The sequence below is a fragment of the Zonotrichia albicollis genome, chromosome 3 (assembly GCF_047830755.1).
Source record: "Zonotrichia albicollis isolate bZonAlb1 chromosome 3, bZonAlb1.hap1, whole genome shotgun sequence".
Classification (NCBI taxonomy): domain Eukaryota; kingdom Metazoa; phylum Chordata; class Aves; order Passeriformes; family Passerellidae; genus Zonotrichia; species Zonotrichia albicollis.
The window spans coordinates 64,225,190-64,242,386 of NC_133821.1; the positions used below are offsets into that span (position 1 = coordinate 64,225,190).

Here is a 17,197-nt window from a genome sequence, read left to right on the forward strand (position 1 = left end):
GATTAAAGTAGCCACCATTTACTAAGTCAGAAATATATTCTCAGAAGAAACTAGAAAGGAAAAAATGGATAAGAGGAAGGCTGTTAGAAGGACAGAGTAGTATAATTCTTTTATAGCCTTCTCAAATAGCTGTTACAAGAGTCTCTTATAATTTTCTCTCTGTTTATGTACCTGCAATTATAAGCACCATTTCATCTCTTAGTGCAGATTCAACCCAATTTTCAGGAAGAGATGTGAAAACTTTGTATTAACTTCTTTCTTTTCTATTAAGTTTTTATATTACTTTCTGACAGCTTGGACTGTGTTTCATAATAGTGAACGTTGGGTGCTTCCTATTAATAATATATATATGGTCACCAATATATATAATAATATATGGTATATAATATATATGGTCTCTATTATTTTCTTCAGACACTACAGATAAGTATCACACTGACAGAAATTAAGCAGGACAAGTCCCCCAGATTGTGAAAAAAATGGGCTTAATTTGAAACATACAAGTATTTCTTTAGAAGTCCAGAGGACTGTTCTGAGTGCTTGGGTCAGACAAAAACTTTGCCGCTGTCAGCAGTTGAAACCCTGGTCTGAAATAATGAGAACATTTCCATTTATTTCAGTAGATTTTAGCACTGTTCTTAATTGCTTTGCAGTGCTCATACTCCTTCCTTTTTAAAGGGTACTGGCACGACAGCCACTTCCATAGTTTCAAAAACCTGTGACCAGGCAACAGGAATCTCTCAGTAATATGAAAGTTCTGAAACTGTAAAAATTTATCTTCTTTTCTGTTTTTTGTTAATTTTATTGGCATGATGACTTTGTTTTGATTGGAGGAGGTCTTGAGTACTTCCAGTCCTTTCCCCTCCCACATCACATCACCTGCACCCAAACCTTCCCTGCACTGCTTAAATCTTCTGCTACCTCAGTGAAGTGAAAAATTCTTCCTGATCCTGCTTTGTTTGTTGACTACTTTACTACTTTAGCCTCTTAGTAGTGATAAAAATCCAAATGAGCATCTATCACTTCTCAAAGGGTGGCTGAGTTTTATGGGAACCTGCTCTCCAACCCAAGGTCCTATCAGCTTTGATGCCATCAGGTCTCAAGAACAGCCTGTCTGGATTTCCAACAGATTGCAATTCTGTCCCATCAAGATGCAGAATGCAAGGCTTCAGTCTGTGGAGAATTCCTAGCAAACTAAGATGAATTAGCAGATGACTAATTTCCCAATGAACTTGAAACTAAGGAGCTCTTTATGGATTATATTTTCCACACATCACAGAAGACAATGCCCATAATACATATTTAGCCTTATTCTAACTCAGTTCTACAGAACCCCATCAGACTAAGGGATTTTGATTTGTGTGTTTACCAGAGGGGACCATGACACAACCAACCTGACCTCCATCTAGCTTAACCCATAACATGGCAGCCCTCCAGCTCCTCCTTACCTGGTAGATCATCTTCGTCTTCGCTGAAAACATTTGGATTAAAGACAGGCATGTTAATGTAGTCCATTGAAATCTTCCTCACTTCTGGGAGATATATTGTCATTTGCCTGGGCTGCAGATGCAGCAGACTGGTTTTATATATTACTAGAGAAAGAATATAAGAAACAAAAAAGTTTGTTACACAGACAGCATGTAAAGCCAAGGAAGAAGCAATTCAAAGCAGACAGAAGGGCTATGAATATTGTTATTTACTGTATACATGTGCATGGGTGAGCCATTATTTGTCAAATCACTATGTAACACTTTGCATAAATGGGATAAAAGAGATTGCTGCTTTCAGCTATTTCTCTTTAAATGGAAGCAACATCTCTGTAATTAAATAATTAATTACTTCATCTTGTATGCACATCTATTTTTATGGAAGGAAAAGACTTTTTTCCATTCTACTTTTGAAACTTTTCACCACAGGATTCTACCAATTTACAGGGGAAAACTGGAAAGCTCTCAGGAAGGAAATCTGCTGACGGTTACCACATACAAAGAAATCCCACTGGGCTCAGGAAATCCCGGGAACCAAACAATTGGAGACTGGGAGAACATTTGAAAGAAGTATCACTATCCATTTACTCTACACTTAAATCCTTCCCTATCTGCCACTGGCAGTGAGAGAATTAGAATGACCTGTGGTCATTCAACTTCGTCATTCAACTGCTGACAGCAGTCCATATAGCCACAAAAGCTATCCACCCAATTCTGCATCCAGGGCACCTTTATGTACTCCTGACCCAACTACATAATGCAGCATGGGACAAAATAAGTGTTCTAAAGAGCTCATTAGACTGCTAGACTTGTGTTAATATTTCAGTTCAGAGCTCAGTTCTGCGGTGTGGTACCCTGTTTTTTAGCCAGCCTTCTTCCTTCCCAACAGGACTATTGGGCAGAACTGGCCTACCCTGAAAAAAGGTTGATGATAGACAACTGCTGCTTTTAATGATGGCTTCTAGATTACTGATGCTCCAGCAGGAGAACCATGTGATGAGGCTCTGCACTGACTTAAAGAATCTTGAGCATGAGGCTGTAATAGCTTTTTCATAGAATTTGTAGCTACATAACTATAAAATCTGACCTTAAAAAATACTTCTATGGCAGTAATTTAAACCTATTATTTCTATAGTCCTCTTGGAAAACCCTTTTTTTATTTGTGTGGGTTTTGTTCCAATAAACTATAAAAATAGAGGTCTAGGCTCAAATGTTGATTTACTGTTTTATTACAAGTGAGATTTTTAGCATTTTATTGATATCTCCTTATTGTATTTATAGATTTTAATCTTCTTTAGTTACAGTGAATTTAATAAGATCTAACTCTCACTGTCCACAGAAAATAAGTGCTTTGATCACTTACAAAAAATCTCATGGCGTAAGTTTCTTGTTTGTTAGAAAGAAATTGACACGCAAAAAAATCAACAGTTTACTTTTACCTGCACCAAGGTTAGTTGGTAGGAAAGCAGCCAAACCCACAATTTTAAATTTGGTTCCCCAGATATTAGATGTGACCTGAGCAAGGTAGTTGTGCTGGAAAACAAAAACAAGATCATTTTTATCTGATAAAATCTGTATCAAGCTCTAATAAAAAACTGCAGAGCAATCAAGCTATTGCAAGTGATAATGCAATTTCAGTCTATCTTGTGTTTATTGTATTGAAAGAGCCTAAAGTGCCTATGTAGCAACAGTTTTATCCAGTCATTAAGAAGCCTCATTCTGATATCTTAACACCATCAGAAATGATGTATGCATCAGCCACAGGGTGATTGGAGCTATTGAAGATCTGAACAACACTTAGTGGAGAATGCCTGTTTAGTGAGAACAGGTCTGTTTTCTGGCACTTGCTGCTCCTGCCCAGCAGGACCAAGGCTATTCTGTATTTCAGAGAGTGATACACCCTGCCCGTTGGTTCTATGCTCATGAATCACTTTATAGAACAATAAACAAGACAGAAATTAATTACTCATAACAAACATATATTCCCCTGGAGCTCCTAAAGCAACTTCCCAAACCACTGTTGCCATGGTACACATATTTATGGGTCTGAAAGACCAACAGACTTTTCTCAAAGGCCAGGAGTTATGCTGCTAGTATCAGGAGCAGGATCTAAGCCTCAGGTCTTCTGCTCTACTCAAAGGGCTTCTGGTCCTATCTTCGTGTAACTGTTTAGAATTTTTCATAAAAAGGAAAAACAAGAGAGCAGAAAAAAACCAAGCCAAACAAAAGAAAATTACAATAACACAGGCCGTTATTAATGAAATATACAACCTAGACAGTTCTACAGCTTGCTAAGTTTCATTTTCCCAGAGGACACGAATACCACAAAGAGCACAAAGTGGTAATTCCTTTCCTTCCTTCCAAGTAAGACTGTTTCATGTTAATTACGAAACAGACCGTGTGGTCCTCTGAAGCAAACATTTCCTTATCTCTGCAATCCCTAGCAAAGCAGAGAATCATGGTGGCATTAACACGGGTCTGAAAAACTGATGAAGTGCTTTCACATACACTCTCAAAAAGCCAACAACATCACCTAGAATAAAACATCTCACATGGATTCACACTGACAAAAGTAACTGCTCCTGGTACTTGCCAAACACCACCTCATATTCCACTGGCACTTTCAAACATTAGTACTGAACTGGAAAATGCAATTCTCTAGTTCTATCTACTTATTATAACATAATGCAAACTTTCATTGCTGATCATTTGATCTCTACCACAATATGCTGCCTCATGAAAAAAAAAGCATTTGAATCAGGTATGGTAACAATGTGCACAATACCTGAGTAATGTCTTCTAAAGGAAACTCTCTTCGTGTCAGGCTTGGAGAACCAATAGAGGGTTTCCTTATTGGTAACCTTGGTGATCTTGAGATCTCCTGTGCAGCTCGTGACATCTTGGGAGATTTGCGAGCTTCTATATTGATTCTGCAGGTAAAGCAATACTTGGAATCAACAACGGGCAGGCAAAAATGCACAAAACTCATGTCTTTGAACAAAAAGATGTAAGAAGAAGACAACTGGTAGGATGTCCTCAAAGTGACTAATAAAAACTGTAGAGCCTACAGGACGGAGAATTATGGGTCAAATTTGAAGACCTGACACACTTGCAGTAACTCATGCTAGATGTTTTCTAATGAATCTAACAAAGCTTCCAGCAGCTCTGCCAGATACAATTTGTCTTCCACTAATCCCAAAAAGGTGTAGAGATAAATGATCTCAGCTATGCAGAGTTTGAGCAAAGTCTCAAGAAATGAGAACATGACACCTCAGCTGACAGATTTCACATTAGTATATACAGCAAACCAAGGCTCCACAAATGTTGTCAGTGTTCCTACCCAAAGCCAAGTCATTTCTACCTCCCACTACACAAGGCAGAGTCAAGAATACCAGCTCAAGCACCTAAAGAGTTCACTGGAAGAAATGTAACAAACAAAAGTAAAAAACAGTCTGTTAGAAGGACAAAATATATTCCATGGTGTCAAGAGAGAAAGAAAAGGAAAGGTGGGAGAGTTTATAAAATCTTTCTTTGAGACTGCGTGGGGAGAAATTGTGCTCTATTGTTTCCCATTACATTGTGTCCCAGAAATCTTCCCATAAGTCCAGCTCTATGCCAATCTCTGAGATCATCCCAGAACCGCACATTGCTGAGGATCCCAATCTTACAGAGAATTCCTATGTGCCCAAAGGAGTTTACTTTTCATTTAACAAGGTGTCAAGAGAGGGAAGGAGAGGCAGGGAGGAAGAGAGGCCACTTGAGGAAAAAGAAGACCTATCCAAGAGGTTATTACCTGGGGAGTTTAGGTGATTTGCTAGCTCGGCTGATTTTTGGAGATTTCTTTGCTGCCCAGTCATCGCTGAGTTCGATATCGCTGGAGTCAGAGCAGTTGCAGCTGTCAATCACAGTGGAAATCAAGCTGTTTCCATAGATTTCATCTATCAAGACAGGCCCCAGAAAATTTAGGTGCTGCTTCAGAAAACTGCTATAAATTATAACTCTCAGTCATCAGAAGCATAAACCTGATCCACAGGCAGCAGTTGAAATAAAACTTTGTAGAGGGAAATTAAATGTTCTCCACTCTGCCTTCCAACTCCAAATTTCCAATGGTTTGAACTCAAGTGAACATTATTCAGAGGGATGAATAGCATCCAACTGACTTCGAAATTGAGACTAAAGAATATTTTCTGCTAATTAGCAATCTATATTCCATTACTCAGAATACAAGAAGTTCTCTTCTGTAAAACAGAAGGCAGTAGGGTATAATTTCAGAAGCTTCTAGGTCACGCAAAAGATTTTTTTCACATCAGAAAAAATAATAGATGCCACCATCCATACTGCACGTATGTATTTTTTAAAACTCCTGAGGATTTAGCGTCCAAAGTGTTGCTAAATCATTTTTACACAGAGCAACAACTGAAATGTACCTGCTTTTCCATCTGTTTTAGGATCCATGATGACAAACTCCGGCCGCAGCTTGCTGATCCGACGTCCTTTGAGGATGGGCACCAGCCCCCCAAGGTATTCCAAGTACAGTGTGTAACAGGGACCCCCGACCTCCGGGTCATCCTCCGTCCGCTTCATGGTGCAGTGCAGCCGCTCGTTCCCAGCTGTTGGGTAGCTGACAAAATCTCTCATATTGTTTGGGTCTGGGATTGGAGGCTTCATTCAACAGAGGAAGGAAAGAGAAAGTTTTCCCATATTGGTTGGGGTTCTTTTCTGTGGTGACTTAATCCCAACACAACCAACTGAACTTGAACCCAGCTCTAATCTGGCAGGTGAAGATTAGTATAGGTTACTTCATGAGTTATGCAGGACCCACATGCAAGATGGAATGGCAGTGTGTTATTTAGTTAGATCAAAAAAGGTTGTATAGAGAAAATAAAAACTAAAACTAGTTACATCAAAAAGGAAGGCTGAACCTGTGGTCAGCGCACTGAATGAGACAACAAACCTGTCTTCAAGTTCCAGCTCTTAACAGAAACTTCTTTTTGAACTTGAGTAATGTGGTCAAGTATCAGAGTATCTTGTCCCCTCCAGGCCCTGGAAGTGCACCTGGACACTCAGATCCCACTCCTGGTTAATATTGGTACATGCTATGCCACTATGCTATAATGCTGTCAGCTCTGGAAGAAGCTTGTACTTTTTATATCACTTCCAAGCCCATATCCCATCCTAGCTGAGGGCTTATTTGTGTGCCATGTAGAGAAATACAAACACAAAGCTTGGGTTATTTTGCCCTGCTTGCTTGCACACTGTATTAATCCATGAAAAACTCAATCCTAAAGCAGTAGGACTGCTTTTGTCTAGGACAATATAGCCTGTATGACACTAATACGATTAATGTGTGTAAGTCAACAGAGTTTCTTTCAAAATGAAAGCATAAGGAAAAAAAGGTAGGAAAAAAAATAGGCTTCCTTAACCTGGCAAATGGGTATAGACTGAGGAGTGACCTGTAATGTGTTCTGCAAGCTGGAGGGGGAAGAGGAACATTTGCAGGGAAGAGGATGCCTTGCCTAGCACTAAAGGCATGGCTGACAACATAGGTGCAGTGGGTGACTGGGATGATCCAGGGTAAAGCATAAGTGCTGATGAGGCCCCAGAAACAGCCATGAAACAGGACAGGCACGTGGAAAAAAAGGTTCTGGAAACCCTGCTCCCACCTCTCACCCACGCAGCACCACAACCGCTTTGCATCGTTGCATCTCCACTAGGAGGTGACACAAGGACTGCTGGCAGTGATGTGTCCCTGCACTGCCCTCTGACCCCCACCAGGGCTCCCAGCCAACTGCTGCCCTCATCCAGCCCATCCCCTCCCCTCCCCTCCCCTGCCTGCCCTGACAGCCAGGAATTGTCACTGATGCTCTAGAGAGGAGTGGCTCTGGAACAACATGGGAATCATCCTGGGGAGATGGATGGAAAGAACTAGAAAGAATTGGAGACTTCCGGCCTGGTAAATGCTCTGCATCTTTGGAGATCCAGGAGTTATGGTTACAGCAAGGCATTTACATTGTTCTTTGACAAATAAAATTATTTACAGTTGCACAAACTGCCCTGATTAGCAGAACCCAAATGGAACCATACTGAATTTTTATTTTGTAGGCATAATTTTTTCTCATTTAAGCTGGGTCAGCCCCACTGATTTCAAATTAGTTTTTCTAGCTCTGCATTGTTTTAACGAGGAGCTCAGGATGAAGAGACTGGTGTAATACATACACAAAAAATCACAAAAATGTATGTTTGCATGCCAAGCATTTACCAGCTAATGCTCTGGTTTATAGGCTGTGATAAACAGCTTGGAAATCCCAAGATGTTACTGAGGGCCCAACTATGAAACAAACAGGTTGTGCAGATGATTCTGCTGGTGGTACAGGAAAAGGTGTGGTACCTGGCTCATTATCCCATAGCACTGTTGGAGCAATAAGATTAGCAGAACTCAGTGTTAGTAGAAATGTTTGGGCAGTCCCAGGTCTTAAGCCTAACCTTCCTGGGAATATAAGCACTCCTGTGACATGTAGAGGGGGTACAGTTCTACCCCTGTAACCGTGACAGAGCATTATCACCAGCGTGAGCTTCTTCAGAAGTCTTTATGAGTCACCAGCATATTTTACCCTTGTACTAGGAAAGGCCATCTCCATGGAATAATGCAGTTCAGCATGTGTGAGCCTTCTTTTCAGATTTTTAATAGGCACCAAATGCATCAGTGGGGTCTTGAAGAGGATGCGAAAGCTTTTAAAATTATAAAATCTTATCATTTAGCCATTGCCACTTAGGAGCACCGTGGAGGGGGGAGATCTAGCAGCACTTCCCTCTTCACAAGCACCCATGTCTTTCATTTTACCTTGATTGTTGGTATGAAGGCAGTGGTGAGGTACGAGCAGAGGCGAGGGGGCAGGGTCAGCTTGCTGATGTCCTTGTCATCCCGCAGGCAGCTGGCGATGGTCTGCTGGCACAGCAGCTGCAGGCTGGACACCCTGTGCTCCACTCGCACCACGTACAGCGCGGGCCCAGAGGCCATCAGCAGGCGGGAATCCCTGTGACCCCAACAGATGGAGATGATGGGACGCTGCACGAAGAGCAAAAGGAAACAACTTCAAAAGATTTTGTGCAAAAGAGCTTTTTCCAATATGGCTGCACAACAAGCGATCACATGAATTCACACCGATCACATTACCCTAAGTCTTCCAGCAACTTCAAGTGCCCACCACTGCCCCTAGAAGCAGAATAGGAACATTTCAAATTGTAGGAAAGACATTCTGTGCTGTTCTTGTGAGCCAGCAAAGGCCTCCTGAAGATAAAGGAAAGCCCCATATCTCCCCTGAGGAAGACACCAAGGTTGTCACCATGGAGACATGATGAAGGAGAGAAAATTAAGAGATACAGACTCTAGCTGGCTCACAGAATGACCTGGCTCCTTGGTCACCCACTGAGAACTTTGTTTCTTTCCTATAACCAATGGGCAGTGAATGTGTATGTTAAGTGAATGTAAGTACCTTGGAAAAGTATAAAAGCAACATGTTGCTATAATAAATCTCTCTTGCACCCTTCTGATGGAGTCGTGGTACTTTGTACTGTGTCGTGCTCTATAACGACATCAAATCATCAAAAACAGCAGCTGATGTTTATTCTGTGCTTTTTACTCAGGATGCTTAAACTCTTCATGCAAGGAATCAGCTACCAAATTCAGTACCTAGATAGGATAAGTAACTTTAGAGACACAGGGTGTTGAGAAGTAGGATCTTTTGATGCCCTATCCAAATGATTTATTCAGTCATCTAATCAGTCTTCACCCACTGGTAACAGCTCAAATTTTACAACTGAAAAGTTAAATTATATGCCTGGAGACAGTTAAAAAACAAGTGGACAAAACCCAACCAGCTTTCTTGTTTTGTGCCAAGTCTTCTGCTGCAGCATCTTTTGAACTATTCCTGGAGGAACTGAACTGTGAAAGAGCACCAGAAATGCAACAGAGAATGGCCTTTTGTCTTCTACTTGTCTACACTCAGAAATGTCCAAACCACGACAGTAAAACCAGAAAGCGTCAGGGCCAACTGATACGAAATGTCACAATGTGGAACAGAATAATGATGAACAAACCCTGCTGCTTAGAACATTTATTTCCTGCTTGCAAGGAGCTCCCTAAACTTTCCTTCTAAATCCCATACTTTTTTGTAAAGTAGCAGTCTGTTGTGACCTCCTCCAGCCTCATCATCATTACTTTTGCCCTTAAGCGTTACTTGCATCCACCTGTCATCTCTTGCTTTCTGGGTTACAAAGCTCCTGTATTTGCTTATATATACACACCCTGTGGTATTTCAATCCCATCTGCTACCTCTGTGCAAATAACATAAAGATGAAGCTCTAACTCCATGAAGAATGCTATGCAGCAGGTTGTCATCAGTGAACTACAAACGATTTACTCCTTTCTGTGAAGGTCTTCCTTGTTTTCACCATCTGTGACACTCAGAAGTTTAAGCAAACATGTTTTTCATCTAAATAATGAACTGTATTTATTGAAAAGTCAGGGTATCTGGGAATATCTTTTCACAAGACACATCAAACAAGCAGACAGGGTCAAGACAGCAGCAATAAGAGCTTTTATTCACTCCTCTATTAGCAGTATGGTCCCAGACAGCAGGGTTAGATCAGCCCAGAGATTACTCACCCGGTCTGGGGAAAGAGCCTCCCTTCCATTTACAAATTCAAGATGCTTAAAGGCAAGAAACTGGGAAAAGATTGGTTTATGTGACTGATACGAAGCAAAATGCAGCTGGCACAGCACTATACCAACATTTATCATCAAGATAAAGCATTAGCTGGAAAACAGAAGAGATCTTCCCTACTATGTCACCTTATCCTAGATTTAAATTTCGAGGAAAATACTGATTTTAAAGTAGGAGGAATGAAGGAACTTCTTTTTAATTACATCTAGGCAATACCACACACACACCTCCACGAAGGCACAAATCTTCAGGCTGACTGATACGCAAATAGAAAGAAGCAACATGTGAAGCTTGTGATTTTCACAGTAATTGCTGAATGCATTTTGTAGTGGAGAACTTCAAAAGAATTGAAAAATCCTTTGTGTACCATCAATAATTCTACATGGCTTGCCACAACCATAATCTGTGGGATATAGCCTTGCATTTGAGGAGAGGCCACATGAGGTATCCCCTACTGATTGGTATTTTCATGATTTGTGAGTGTGGCTCGGCCCTCACACTGTCTGGCAGCAATGAGACAGTTCAAGCTGTTTACCAAATAAATACAATTGAAAAGGCACTGGCACAAGGCAGGTACCTGCCACATCTATTGTATGACAGCCTGAGAACAGCACAGTAGAAGTGACCCTGATTTTCCCCAAGAGCTGAATCCCAGCATGGACAGCACTATCTACCTGATCATTACTGAGGGATCCAAACTGCATCCTGCTGTTCACTTTGCATCAGCTGCAGCTTACCTACAGACACAGTGAGGGGACAAACAAGTATGTGCCTTGCCACACAAATGTTTATTTATTGGACAGACTTTAATGGCAGAAGAAAAGTGGAATATCCCAGCTATCATAACCCCATACAGCACACCCAGACCTGATGTCTCATATTGCAGCTATTATAACCCAATATATCACACCCAGGTAGGACATTCTTCATCCAAATAGAGTCAAATAAAACCACCTCTTTCCTCAGGTTACTGCTGCATGCAGAGAGCACCAGAGGTGCAGACAGTAGCAGTGCAGGAACCTTTGCACTCTAAAACACTGTCTCAAGGAAAAGGTTTTTCAGAAGCTTTGAAGTGCAGGGTAGGATCTCTGGCAACATAGCACTGTGGAGCTCTGAGGAGTAGAAAGTCAGAAGTTGAAAACTTCACCACTGTTTCTCTACTGGAAACCATAATTCAGTCACCTTCGAAATTTCTCAATGTATGAAGCTCCTATATTCTGTTTATGAATGTATATGCAAACAATATGTGAGTGGGTGGATGATTAAACAAACGCACACAATACCTACATGTGCTGTACTGTTTGTAAATCATGACATTTCTACTCTTCCATTTGTACAGTTAGTCTCTCCACATACCTCATTATGTTTTAATGTTTTCAACCTCAACAAAGAGCACTTGCACCACACCACCAGACATACCTTGCCTTCCTTTCTCTGAAATGGTCAGACCCTTGGTGCTCCTTCAGCCCGGTGCTCAGCAACATTTAATTCACAGTGAAAGGCTAAGACTTCAGATGAGCTTCAAGGAAAATTAGCCTGTCATTACAGGCTTGGAGAAATAAAAGATCACCCAAATGCCAGATCTGACCTGACCTTTAAAGTACTGCTCCAATAATATTTTTCAATAACTATCCTTCCTAGTCTTTCCTTTGCTGGACAAGAGATATGAATCAATTACTGTAGCAAGTCAGTTATGAGCTGGCCACAGCTTTCTTTTCAAACTCTACTGAGAAAAAGCAATTGACCTCAAACATCCAACATAAAAGAATTGTTCCTCATAAAGCTTCCACTTCTTTGTACTGTTTTAGCAAAACAAGGAAGGACAAAAGTTGTTGTAGCCACCTGTTAAAAAATGAACACGCAGACTCTAGGACAGAAGAATTTTATTTTCCATGTTTGCACAGTTGGTTTTTTTTTTCTGCTAGGAACGAAGAAACGCCGCTACAAATATAACATGAAAATTTCTAATCTCACTTTGCATATAAAAATATCATCAGGTTGTGAAAAATCTCAGCATAAACTGTAAATACCTGAATGAATTCCAGGGTTTAAATACCAACATGTAGCTCTATGACAATTAAATATTAGAAACTATTGGCTGAAGCACAAGAAAAAAAAATGCTTTATCAGGAGAAATACTGTCTGAAAACACATCTCAACAAGTGACTAAGGAGGAGCTCTTTTGCCATTTCTTTCCAAGTGGGCTCGAAAGTGAGCTACAGTTACTCAAATCTGTACCCCCAGCTGGGATGCTGATTCCCCCTAGAAGAGCATGCAGGAATGGATATTCCCACTCAAAGCCCTTGGTTGCTTCTTATGAGTCACTCGAGTGTCTCTATTACAGGAGAGAACATAATACACATACATTCCATCACTTGTATGCAGTTCAGTCAATGAAAACACTGTTCTAGCTGATTCTTGCTGCCTGCCTTGAGCTCAGAAATCCTGAGCGATGGGGTCTGCCTGCTGCTTGAACTAATCCCTTGTTTGTTGGCACTGGGACTCCCACTGGTAATGAAATAAAAATAGTATTCGAGGGCAGAAAGCCCAGGAACTAGCAGGACTTTTCTCAGGAGGAAGAACACAACTGCAAAACAGTATCCAGTGAATGGCATGTGTAAGCAGGTTGCCTGCTTGCTCTCACTGCAGGCTGCTGATGTGGAGATGCACACTCTTCCCTCTCAGAGATGAGCTGAAAGGGGCAATGGCTGCAGCGCCCACCTGGCTCTTGTGAGCTGTGTGTGCACACCTCTGTGCCGCCACAGCAACCATGGATGGTGTGGGAAAGCCACTCCTTCATTCTTCTGCTCCTCGTATTTACAGTGGGAAAAATATTAACTGCTAAGAATTGATGGTGACATATGATGAGAAATCAGCCACTGCTGTGGCCTGATATGATTTTTGATGTCATAAACTCTTTTTTGATTTGCAGCTGTTTCTTTTACCCTCTCTACTTCTACAGTATCTTTTAAGAAATCAATACAACAAGATTCCATTTTAGCAGAAAGAGTTGCTTAGAAAAGTGTCTTCAATTTCCAGTGCTGATCAAAATCCATTTGTGCAGCAGAGATGATCCTGTGCCTATATAAAGGACACCAAGCTCCTTACTGATATACTAAAGCACGTTTCACCAGTTAGTTCTAAACTGTTGCTTTTTTTCCTGTAGGAAAATAAACTCTTCTTGAAGCTTTGTTGTCATCCCATAACAACTAAATAAAATTGATTTTAGGCAATATAAATGAAAGGCAACATTAATTCAGATGCAACAAACCTGAAAACTCTGTGTGAAATAAATGAAGAAAAGTAAGCAAGGTCTGCTCAGCTGAGTAACATAAAAAACAGCCTCTTTTTTCAGAACCTTTTGATCTGAATTAAACCTAAAATTGCACCTTCCTTCTCTAGCCTTTACAGAACTACCAGGTTTCTGCAGGATCATATAATCTTCAATCTATTCATTTAGATGCTGGGATATTTCCAGCAGAGAAGCAGTCTGTGAAATGCTGACAGCAGCAGGTCTATAGCAAGCTGGTTTTCTTCTCAAAGACTTCTTCCATAAAAATTTAGTCTTTGGTACACCACTTTGAATTCGGTTTAAAAATATGACACAGATAAACATGGGTGTTTTACATTGAATTTTGTTGTCTATACCACATGTGAAGCTTAGTTCCCTCTCATCCTCCTTCACTGCACTCGAGATGTAATCTGTACTCGCACCAGCTACACAGAGATATAAAACCTTAAAGTCATGTAAATTTACTGTAGAATTAAAGGTGTATGGAGGAGATCTGCATTTTAGCTTCTAAATCTGTGCTCTTGCTCCCCTGGTCCTCTCTAGGGCATATTAAAAAGTCATAAAACCTGAAGAAGGGACCAAATATAAGCCACAAGACTGAACCATTACAAAGAAAAACATCACAAGTTCGTTAAAATTGGCAGTTAGATAATGTTGAAGAGATCCTGTAGGAGACTCCTGTTCAAAGTTCAGGATATAGAAAGATATGAAGCATCTGTTTCCAATCAGAAGTGACAGCAGGTAAAGTCAGTTGATATAATAAAGACCTGTCTGCACATTAGAGGAGATCTTCTAAAGTGACAGAACTGGGTTGCAGCATTTGGTAAACAATTTTAGCAGGACTATAAAACAGTCTTAAAGGAGTTGATTATTCTCATCTCTGCTTGATGCCAGGGACAGGTTGTGAGGACTTACCAAACAATGTAAGAAATTAACATCCTTCCAATAAAAACATTATGACCAGCAGGGCAGCCTGCTGTTGCAATCTCATTTTTAAATACTGAAAAAGCAGGACCATTAAAAACCTGGGAATATTTTTGGTACCTCACATTGGTGTTTGTAGTGCATACAAGAATGGGTATAGTAAGAGGTAAATTTTACAGAAACTGATAATATGTTTTTGAATAGCCATCAGCTGATCACCAGCCCTTAAAATATGCTCTCTGAATAGAATTCAGTTCAGTATTTGACCAGCCCTTACCGATGCTTTTTCAGCTCTTTCCACTCTATTCTGCAAACATATCCTTGCAGGATGCCAGGCTGAAGCCCCAGAGCCAGGAACAGGAGCGAATGCTGCACTATGCCAACTCTACCACTCTGTTTATGGATGCTGTTTTTCAAGCAAAGCTACTGATTTTATTCCAATACTTCTAAACAAGTGTGATTTCCTTATCTAGAGCTTTATAGTCAGCAAACTAGGTTTATGAACTATAAATTCCTACACTGAAGGTAAAAGCTTAAGAGAGTTAATCAAACGAGACAGAGGATGCCAAAACCACACTAAAGCTGGAGCAGAAGGCAGCATATGGAACATCTTGAAGGAATCCATGACAGCAGTCATCACTGAGATGAGTTACCTGCAGTTCCCAAATCTATTCTACTACTGGAGTTTGCAGTGACTTTATGTTCAGCAACACTCTAGCAAGTTGCACATAAATCCTGTCAGTCTTAGACTGAGTTTTGTTATAAACAATAAAATCTGTTTCCTGACTATCCTACCAAAGACAGGACCGACAAACAGCAGAAACAAAACAGTTCAGTATATTTTACTGATAAAATTTTCAGACATGTGCTATGTCAAAGAATTGGGACAGAGAACCACTGAAAATCAGTTTTGTAACTGTAATCCATTATTTTTTATATTGATGGTTGTTTTATTTTTCCTGGGTTTTGTATTCAGAACAACAGTCATTTATAATCAATGTGCTTTTCCAGTCACACATTTTCTTCTTCACAAGAAAGTCTTAGCAGAAGAGTTCAAAATTAGGAAATTCTTTTATTTTCTTCTTTTTTGTTTTTTTTTAGTTCAGTAACCAGTGATGAATCTTATAAAATCCCATTACAAGGCTGACTGCCATGGTACAGAAAACTAATTAATTTATTCTGATGAATTTGTCATGAGACAAATTACTAGGACCACTGACTCACTCTCATCTTTGCACATACATCTTGGGAGCACAGGCACAGCATAGCAGAAGTTACCAGTAATTTTTTTGCAACACTGGTTTTTCTCTGGTTTTGTCAGTAAACCAAATACTTAACAATCTTCCAGCATACCTGTCATTTAGCTGGTAATACTGCTAAACCAGCATTCAAATACACAGGAGAATAAAATCCATGAGAGCAGGTGTTCTTCTGAAAAATCACTCACTTCCTCCTGCAGCTGAGTAAATATGAATTTAGATGCACCAAATCAAGAGACTAAACGCTGACTAATAAGAGAAGAGGGGTGACTCTAATTTTAGGTAGGTTTATGCGCACAGCTTTTTAATAAACATAAATATATCAGTTTGAATGTTAATTTTATTCTAATTTCCAAAGGAAATGAGACCCCTTGATTCTGCTATTAATTGGTGGTTGCCTCTCCCTGAGTGTCCTCATCCTTCACTTAACAACCTGGCTTACAACTTCTGAAGTTGTTGGCTTTTAGTCTGCAGTTGACAACGGGGGAAGAAATCTCCATTACATTAAAATATTGCTATTCCCAACAAAAATAGCAGCTGGAAAGAGCAGAAAGGCTTATATTACTGCTTCCACTACTGGAAATACTGCAGTACAAACTTGGCAGGCACCTGTTCTGTCTGACCTCTCAGCTGCCCTGTAAGCACTCACATAATGGCAGAATAATTAGCCCCCACATCAGGCACAATCGCAGCTGGTTGGGTGGAGGAGAAAGGAAAGAGCTGAAAACATGAAGGGAAGTTGAAGCTATACATGGAGAACTAGAAGAGATGAAAGTATTTAAACTAAGGAGAATTTGAAATCAGCAGGAACAAAGCAGTGAGGGAAAAGCCTGCACACACATAGGTCACGCCCTGACCTGGTGGGTTCTGATGCTCAAACCACAGAGTGATTTCACAGCCTGGCACCAGGGGGTTCAACAGCTGATCTGCACATACTGAGTTCTGGTACTGAAGGAACAGAACAAGGTTTGCTTTCACCTGGGCTGGGAAAAAGCAACACTGATATAAATACATTTTCTTCACAACTGACCCAGAGAGGAAAGGGCTGTGCTACTTTGCTGCAAGGGCTACGTTGGAGACAATACAGCTGTGTTTATGGGTGAGTCCTTTAGGTACCTAAATCAGCATTAGACATCACTGTACATATTCAGGTTGGCTTTAGAGACCATTATTTTACACTTTACACAACTAAAGAATTCTATCTACATTAGAGTGCTAAGGTTAATAAGCACAGGTTAATGCTAAATATAAGCAAACACAAAGGCTTGGCAGATGGTTTACTATGTCACCCTTTTGCATCCATTCCAGGTCAGGGTACTGGAAAAAAAATGATAATACATGGTATCATCATTAAATATAATTAATATATCTATAGCATTTTCCCTCACTTTTAGATTTCAAAGCTATTATAAAGTTTCATTACTAGCAGCAGAAGTCAGAATGGAGTCATCCCTATTCTGCAGAAAATGACACAGAATTCAGCTGGGCTCTGAAGTACCAGCAAACACCTAT

General features: G+C 40.3%; 1 protein-coding gene across 2 annotated transcripts in view; it reads right to left on the bottom strand.

Annotated features, from left to right (window-relative positions):
- The window catches only part of TULP4 (TUB like protein 4), a 143,417-nt gene that overhangs the window by 6,933 nt on the left and 119,287 nt on the right, over positions 1–17,197 (bottom strand). For both annotated transcript variants that reach the window (XM_005490242.4, XM_014269307.3), the window contains exons 8-13: positions 8,329–8,553; positions 5,915–6,149; positions 5,281–5,425; positions 4,273–4,417; positions 2,927–3,020; positions 1,449–1,592 (exon numbers count right to left, since the gene is read on the bottom strand). In XM_005490242.4, the coding sequence (XP_005490299.1) occupies positions 1,449–1,592; positions 2,927–3,020; positions 4,273–4,417; positions 5,281–5,425; positions 5,915–6,149; positions 8,329–8,553 (988 nt within the window). The remainder of the gene's footprint in view (positions 1–1,448; positions 1,593–2,926; positions 3,021–4,272; positions 4,418–5,280; positions 5,426–5,914; positions 6,150–8,328; positions 8,554–17,197) is intronic.